This window comes from Triticum dicoccoides, chromosome 5A (assembly GCF_002162155.2).
Source record: "Triticum dicoccoides isolate Atlit2015 ecotype Zavitan chromosome 5A, WEW_v2.0, whole genome shotgun sequence".
Taxonomy (NCBI): domain Eukaryota; kingdom Viridiplantae; phylum Streptophyta; class Magnoliopsida; order Poales; family Poaceae; genus Triticum; species Triticum dicoccoides.
In genome coordinates, this window is record NC_041388.1 from 406238858 (window position 1) to 406248002 (window position 9145).

At 48.8% G+C, this 9145-nt stretch overlaps 1 protein-coding gene across 1 annotated transcript; it reads left to right on the top strand.

The window, feature by feature from the left end:
* The first annotated feature begins 1670 nt into the window (after positions 1-1670).
* On the top strand, positions 1671-3910 carry LOC119301875 (formin-like protein 5). The gene has a single exon (XM_037578856.1). The coding sequence runs from the start codon at positions 1778-1780 to the stop codon at positions 3500-3502; it is 1725 nt and encodes a 574-aa protein (XP_037434753.1). The 5' UTR covers positions 1671-1777; the 3' UTR covers positions 3503-3910.
* Positions 3911-9145: the final 5235 nt, after the last annotated feature.

Genomic DNA, 9145 nt, shown 5'->3' on the forward strand with positions numbered 1-9145 from the left:
TCGGCCTTGAAGGCTAGATCCGGACATGACTGGAGGTTCGGAGCACCTGACCTGAACTTCGGGCGTTTGAGCTTGAGGTAGGGGAATGATTCGATTGAGCACGGGAGGGAAAAATAAAAGCCTTGTCCCCTTTATAAAGAGGGTGAGTATCAAGCGTCATCTCTGTGTCCGCTTAGACTTGCCTATAATCTAGGAGTCCTAGAAGCGGTTGGGTTACCCACGCCCGTATTAATGAGAATCCCGGAATAAGGGGACACGATCTCTGCTTTAACAAGACGTGCCAAGGAAACCGCCTCGCATAACGCGCGGAGATGGGACAGTAAAACGGTTCGAATAAAAGCTTGGGCGTGGTGTGATGTCACACTACGGAATACGTCAGCAGATTAGATTTGTGTAAATATTATTCTCTCTATGGTAATATGTGGAAACTTATTTTGTAGAGCCGGACACTATATTTGTGTTCAAAATCTTCTATGAAGTACTTGGAGGAGGAACCCGCCTTGCAATGCCGAAGACAATATGCGCGCCGGACTCGTCGTCATTGAAGCCTGGTTCAGGGGCTACTGAGGGAGTCCTGGGTTAGGGGGTGTTCGGATAGCCGGACTATACCTTCAGCCGGACTCCTGGACTATGAAGATACAAGATTGAAGACTTCGTCCCGTGTTCGGGAGGGACTTTCCTTGGCGTGGAAGGCAAGCTTGGCGATACGGATATGCAGATCTCCTACCATTGTAACCGACTCTATGTAACCCTAACCCTACCCGGTGTCTATATAAACCGGAGGGTTTTAGTCCGTAGGACAACATACACATCAACAATCATACCATAGGCTAGCTTTTAGGGTTTAGCCTCCTCGATCTCGTGGTAGATCTACTCTTGTACTACCCATATCATCAATATTAATCAAGCAGGACGTAGGGTTTTACCTCCATCGAGAGGGCCCGAACCTGGGTAAAACTTCGTGTCCCTTGTCTCCTGTTACCATCCGGCCTAGACGCACAGTTCGGGACCCCCTACCCGAGATCCGCCGGTTTTGACACCGACAAAAAGCCTTTCAACATGTGATCTAATTTTAAAGATCTTGATGCAAGAAATACAATGATAAAAAGGGTTTGTAATTTAGACTCACGGTTTATGAGATATTTTAGTTTTAAAAGACAAATCTAGAAAAGAGCACACATGGCCAATTTAACATCCCTCACGCGTGAATGTGAAACTCTCTAATGCCCGACAAGTGATGCCCATGTGCTTCATCATTTGTAATCACCAAAGTATTTGTGAACCAACTTGTTGTTGGATGGTTAGGAGGATAGTGATATCTTTAGTCCATCAGAGTTTAAGTTCTAGACTTGACATTGGTGCTCGCATTTTTCTAGATTTATTTCATGCCATCCGCTATGTGCGTTCAGTGAGAGAAGACGTTCGCGAGAAGACATACCCGTCGACTACGAAGGTATCTATGGTGACTTTATCAATTTTAAGATGATATGCCGACTCGGTCTTTTGGAAGTGCTCTGCATGAGCTTATGCTCTTGTGTGTTAAAAAATCACGAGAGAATTTCGAGTAATGAGCAAAATTCGGATTCCTATTGGGCCGTCCCAGGCCCATGGAAAGTCGTTGGTTTATGTCGGAATCGTCCATGTTAACATCGCTATTATCGCCACGCACACCCAGCTGATCCATCCCCGATTCGACCATCAGAGAAAAAAAGAAAAGATCCATCCCCAATTCGAGCTCCACCTCCACCGAACCCTCAATCCCACCCTCCACCCAACAATGGATCCGGCCGCCGCCGCCGCCCGGCGGCAGGCGGACAAGTGGATGAGCGTGGCCGAGAAGCTCCTCATGGCGAAGGACCTCGAGGGCTGCAAGGAGTTCTCCTCCCAGGCCATCGCCGCCGACCCCCGTACCCCGGGCGCCGAGGATCTCTACGCCGCCGCCGACGTCCTCCTCGCGTCCCAGCGCCGCCGCTTACCCAGCGGCCAGCCCGATCCGTACGCCGTTCTCGGCCTCGACTCTGCCAAGCCCCCATCGCGCCTCCCGGACGTCGTCCATTCCAAGTTCCGCCGGCTCTCCCTCCTCCTCAACCGGTCCCACCCCGACCGCCCCTGCTCGGTGTACGTCGCCGAGGCTGCCCGCCTCGTCGCCGATGCCTGGGCCTTCCTCTCCAACGCCGGACTTAAGTCTGCCCTCGACGCCGAACTCGATGCAGCCGCTGCACCTCGCGCTTCCCACCCTCCCGCGCCGTTGCAACAGCCGGCGGTGGAGAGGAGGCCGCAACCGTCGCCGCCTCCACAGCAGAGCCCCGGATGGGCAGCTCCCCAGCCACGGCCACCTCCACAGCGGATCCCGGTACGGCCAGCTCCCCAGCCAACGCCGCCTCCACAGCCGAGTTCGCTGCGAGCAGCTACCCAGACACCGCCGCCTCCGCAGCCGAGCCCGCTGCGAGCAGCTACCCAGACGCCGCCGCCTCCACAGCCGAGCCCGCTGCAAGCAGCTACCCAGCCACAGCCGTCTCCACAGCCAAGCCGGCTGCAAGCAGCTACCAGGCCACAGCCAAGTCCGTCGCAAGCAGCTACCAAGCCACCGCCGTCTCCACAGCCAAGTCCGCTGCAACCTGCTACCCAGCCACCGCCGCCTCCACAACCGAGTCCGCTGCAAGCAGCTTCCCAGCCACCCGCCAGAGCAGCGACTCCGCCGGTGGAGTCTGGCACATTGCCTCCATCGACGTTCTGGACATTGTGCAAGGGGTGCTCCCATATTCACCAGTATGATCGCCTCTACGAGGCGCGCAAACTGAAGTGCTCCAGCTGCCAGCAGCCATTTGTAGCCGAGGCAATGGCCGAGCCGCCGCCCATTGTGCCGGGCACTGACATGTATTACTGTACCTGGGGCTTCTTCCCCATTGGGTTCCCCGGGTGCCCTGGCTACGCGGATCTGGTCAATTCCCAGCCACAGGGGTCAGGCCAGCTGAATGTGCCATGGCTTGGAGCCAATGGTAGGGTTGCTGCTGAGAATGGGATTCCCATTACCATAGGTGCTGCAAGGGAGGGGCCAGTGGCATCTGAACCTTCGCCGGAACCTTTGATGCGCACGGGAGTGGAGGTGCCACTGGTACCGGAACCTGCGCCAGAACCTTTAATGCGCATGAGAGTGGGGGTGCCAGCCGTGCCGGAACCTGTGATGCCCACAAGAGTGGAGGCTCCAGCCGCGCCGGAACCTGTGATGCCCACGAGAGTGGAGGTGCCTGCCGCGCCGGAACCTGCGCCAGAACCTTTAATGCGCATGAGAGTGGGGGTGCCAGCCGTGCCGGAACCTGTGATGCCCACAAGAGTGGAGGCTCTAGCCGCGCCGGAACCTGTGATGCCCACGAGAGTGGAGGTGCCTGCCGCGCCGGAACCTGTACAGCCCACGAGAGTGAAGTCAGTGAAAGTGGGAGCAAAGAAGCGTGGTCGACCCAAAGGCAGCAAGAACAAGAAGAGTTTGCGAGTTGTGACTTGATAGCGATGAAGATGATTGGCATGGCATGATCATAGGTCAGACCGGGTTAGTTCGGCTATTAATTTCATCCTGTTGTCGTTGACTGAAGCATTTGCTCTGTTGGTTGGATACTACTCATTTGCTGCTGACAGAGTGACAGTATCTACATGAGAAGCATGGCTACTTTAGTGATGGAATAAGTTATTTGTTTACCGGGTAGTCTTTTCTTAGTTGATGAGTTGTGTGACCGTTGTTGCCATTTATGCTTTAGATGATGTAGCTGTTGTATGCTGTCCAATTTCATGACTCTCCTTGAGCTAGCTTTGTGGATCCGAGATTCCTGGGGATTGCTCTTTGTTAACTGAGCAATGTACATTCAAACAATGTGCTGCAATAATCGGACAGTTGATGTTATGTGTTTCTTCTCCAGTTCAGTTTGTGCAAGCTGTGTTGTCCTTTTGACTTTTATTAGAAGCTACTTTTGGTCTAGTTCCTCACATGGTGTGCCTGGTGAGGACCAATGTTTGGACATGGTACCTACTTACCTAGATCCACATCAGAGGTCGGCTTGAATACTTTCAGAGGTCAAATGAGCAAGTTATGTGAAACTGCAAGTGGTTCATCTTTGAAGCATTCATGTTATTGTTTGGGTCTTTGAACTGAATTGGGTTATCGTAACTGTAGCTCTGATTCAGTTTCAGCTTGAGATGCAATTTGACTATGTTCTCTCTGGAAGAGGACTCTGAAAAGAGAATTGTTGGAGTGGCTATATATGAATTGGTTGGCCAAACTGTAGTCTGATTGTCTCTGAACTGAATTGGGTTGGCTGAACTGTACCTGAATCAGCTTGAATTTGAATTTTACTATGATTCTCTCTGAAAGAGGACCCTGAAAAGAGCACCATTGGCTATGTTATGGTGAATTCGAATCAGACCGTGATTCTCGCTGAAAGAGAATTGTTGGCTATATGTATGGTGCTGTCAAATATGAAGAGAGCACGGCAATAATACTTTCCTTGGAGCTGTATCGGAGGCTGAGGTGATGGCACTATGGTCGAAGCAACACATATACATGTTGCCCCAGTAATCTTAAGATGACGAACATCAATAAGATTTGGCTGATGATATCTGCACAGCTTCTATGGCTAGAGTGGTAATTGTTTTGTGGAGGTGCAGAATTGTGTATATGAATGCTTTTCGTGATGCTTCTGTGATCAGTTTGTTGCATACGGCGTGCTTTGTGATCAATCAAGAGAAACCAAATTCCCGAAAGAAAGAAAGATGGATGGAATGTCGGGTTTTTTTCAACTTATATATGTTGTACTCGCCGAGCAATGCTGGAGATTGGTGGCAATGGCATAGCCGGAGTCTTTATATGCCAAATTCAAAGTTTTTCTTTTTGATACGAAGGCAGAAGCTTTGAGAAGAGAGTTTACGAACAAGTACAAAAACAACCACCAAGACGCAACCAATTTACAACGGTACTGCTCTCGTGGCATCAAAGGTATTAGGTGCTTTGCACCGGCCAAACCCCAAAGAGCGGCCTCGGATTTAACCTTGGTAACAAAAGATCTTAGGTGCTTTGCACCGTCCAAACCCCAAAGAGTGGCCTCGGACTTAAACTTGTGCTTGGTATCGATGAGACATTCCTAAAAACCCGAGCATTCCTCCCACACCAAAGCTCCCAGGATACAAGCATAACAGCTGAGGGCCTGAGGCCAAGGCTTTTGTCGTGGCACCGTTGGCGTTGATCGTGGAGAGTCACCACTCCTTGACCGAGTTCAAATTATTCCACCCATCAAAGTCCACATGGTGCAGCCCAAGCCATCTTCAAATTTCGCTCCAAATGCGCCTTGAGTATCTACACTAACAAAATATGCGCTGGCGTCTCTTGCTCCCTCCTGCATAATTGGCAAAGTTCACAATTTGGCCAACCCCTCCGCCAAGGCCGGTCCGTCGTCCACACTCAGTCCTGAAGGATGAGCCACACAAATAATTTATGCTTTGGAGGGGCCCAAATTTTTGCACACCGTGGACTTCAAAGGGGAGTCTTTTGGGTAATGGAGTTGGGCTAGGTAGGCCGAAAATGTGGAGTACTTACCTGACGGGGTGTTGTTTCGAACAATGGCACCTGCAATATTCTCGTTGAGGTTGATGTCCCGAAGCTCCGTCCAAAGATCCACGAACTCAATTGTGTGTTGCACGGTGAGGCCGGAACTAATGTTTATGCGGCCAATCCACCTCTCATGCACTAGAGCTTTTTCCATTGACATGTTCTTGCATTTGGAGATGGCAAAGATGGACGGAGAAATATCCTTTGGCTTATGACCGTCAAGCCAGGGTGAGTGCCAAAACGGCGCAGTTTTGCCACCTCCAACGGTGATTGTCGTGAGGTCGAAGAAGAAGTCCAGATCCGCCTCGTCGCAAGGGTGGCCAAGCCCCACCCATGGCCTCTCCGATTGTGTCCAGGCTAACCATGGCTAGTGCATTCACAAGGCACATGTAAATTTCTCCATGTCCAAATGCCCGAAACCCATATGCCCTTGGGCCTGCAAACACGGTCCCATCTTATCTTACACTTTCCTCCAGATACCATGTTCGAGCCAGCCCAAAGGAAGGCTCTTTGGAGCTTAGTAATGGGAGACAAGGATCCCTTCGGAATTATCAGGCATGTGAGGTGGTAGATAGCTTGCGAGGTGATGACTGATTGAATCCAAGTGCTCCAACCGGCCATGGTGATGTATTTTTCCTGGCCCACACATAACTTTACTTGTAATTTTGTCCACAAGATGTTGAAAATCAACATCTCGCAAGCGGTTCACTGAAAGAGATAGACCGAGGTACCACATAGAGAACTGTGAGCACACAATGGGGAAGGTGCTAAAGTCGTCATCGAGGTTAATATTGGAGGATCTGATAGGGGCCAAAGCTCTTTCCTGCATTTGTAACTAAATATGCGAACTCATCAATACTCTACAGAATGCATATGAGCATGTCCACATCTTCCTTGATGGGAGCCAGGAAGATTGTTGGCCCCTCTCCCGCGTTGCCGTTTGCAGGATTTATTGTGGTGGATCAATGGCAAGAACAAAGAGGAGCAAGGACAGCGCATCTCCTTGGTGAAGACCTCTCCCATGCCAAATGGGATTGTTGGGCACTCCGTTGAGGAGTATCTGGGATGATGAAGTGCAGAGGAGAGCCACAACCCAATTGCAGAATCTCGAGGGAAAGCCATGTTTCTCCATAAGTCCAAAAGATATTCCCATCTCCCATAGTCAAATGCTTTCTTTACGTCAAGCTTGAGGAGAAGACGAGAAGGTGTGTTGAGTTCTGGACACCGTGGGTTCAAAGTATTATCCAAACGGAGGTGTTTTGAGTGCTGGACCAAAGAAAAAGCTCAAGTTTCACTTGGTTGAGCATATGGGCTGGAATTCAAACATTAGTATGATACAAATGGAGGTGTGTCGAGTGTTGGACCAAAGAAAGATTCTGTAAGTGCATCTAGTGCCACCCCTAGTTGGTTTTGGAGTATTGACGACAAACCTGGTTGAGGGACTAATGTGTTTGTGAGAATTGCAGGATAACACAGGTAGAAGTCCCTCATTGATTCGGTTTTCCTACCAGAGATGACCCCTAAAAATATATGAAGACATTGAAGTCAAAGGTGGTATGTGAAGACATTCACATTGAAGACTATGACAAGAGAAGACATCGCGTGGAGACTATGGAGCGCGAAGACTTAGCAGTTTCGTCGTTCTTTTTCTTCTTTGATGAGTCATAGGAACCACCGTACTTGTCGTTGAATTGTCACGGCAGATGTCCTTAGTGTCAGGACTTAGTCGCGAGGCCAACGCATCTATGTGGTAGCTTGAGAGGGGTTGAGCGGGACGAGAGACGCGATCTTTTACCCAGATCGGCCCCTCACGGTGGAGGTAAAAGCATACATCCTGCTTCATTGGTATTGATGATGATGATCTCAATTACAAGAGTGCTCTATCTCGAGAGCTATTGTTTAAACCTAACTTGTCCAACTTGTGGAACTTATGAATCTCGTCCCTCTTGGGGTGCCCTGCCCCTCCTTATATATGTTGAAGGGGAGGTTTACATGACTAGTCCTATTAGGATTAGAATTACTCTATTACAAGTGGAGTCCTACTCTTGCTTCCTTTGTAAGGGAATATTCTTTGTGCTTTCCTCATAAACCGGCCCACCATTAAACGTGAACCGGCCTTCTGGGCCATGGGCCTCGTCATCCATCTGACCCGCCCGCCGGGTTACTAATGAGCCGCCAAAACCGGACAGGTAGCCCGTGAACCGCCAAGCTCCGGGCGGGTTACCAGTGAGTCATCTAGTCCGGCCGGTTTATACTTCCGGCCGGTTTATGCCACGGGGTATATCCCCGACATTAGCCCCCAGTTTAATTTGGATTTATCCATGTTAAACTGATCTGCAACATAAACTCAAGAGCAAATTTGACAGGTTATGCTCCGGGTTAAAATTCCTGTAAATCGGTACCTGATCACCCTTAAGTCCTTGTTATTTCCTCCTTCTGGGAAGTCCTGGTCAATAGACCAGCTTCATAATCAATTTGCCGACATTGGTTTGTCATAGAGAAATATTGTGAAGAATAACTCCCCTGACTCAGCTCCCAAAGCGTCGGTTTAAGAAATATGGGTCTTGAAATACTTATCTGATATTCAGCCGGTTTGAAGATGTAAAACTTGTCGGTTTAATATTACCAAAATGGCCGGTTTATAAATATTGATGGCACCGGGTCATAATTGTTGTCAACACCGGGTTATGTAATTGATCTTCCTGATTTGCTCAAAACTGATAAAATGAAGATATTCTTCCTTTATATGCATAATACCTGTAGCCCCCAAGTCTTAAGAGGAGAACATAGTGATAACTTAAGGCTTGCTCCAATAAGTGTTTCAACCTTGAAGAAATCCGGTTTGTTCATCTCAAAACTGAATACTCCATATATGTAGCCCCCAAGTGCCGGGTTATCATGTTTGCAGCAACCTGGGACTTGTAATTGCTTGATGCTCATAAAAACTTCAACCAGTGTAGCCCCCAAGGGCCGGGTCATTATGCAATAATGAGCAGGGACTTTATAAATATAATCATGTAGATTTTAGCAGTGATGTGTAGCCCCCAAGGGCCGGCTTAGTAAATAATACTGAACCGGGACTTGATATATACTTCAATGAAAATAACATCTTATAATGTAGCTTCCATCGTAGGGCTTGAACCCACGCCCACAAGGTTAAGAGCTTTGTGCTTTACCAACTGAGCAATGGATCCTTCAATACTATGGACGAAAACTTGTGTACCTTGAATTGTTGACAGGAGCAATTGGTAGCCCCCAAGGGCCGGCTCATTATAATATGATGAGTCGGGTCTTCAATAAGACTAGTAAAAATGACTTTGCATTAGCCCCCAAGTGTCATGATGCATGCTTACAGCGACATGAGACTTGCATGTAATCTTGATTTGAATAATGTAGCCCCCAAGTGCCGGGTTGTAAGCCTGCAGCAATTCGGGATTATTCCTTCCATTGTAAAATAAATCATATCCTTTAATAAAATAATAGCCATTGCGCTAAAGAGACTTTGAAAACTCAATAATACTGGTTATTAATAACCATAAAAATCCAACCATG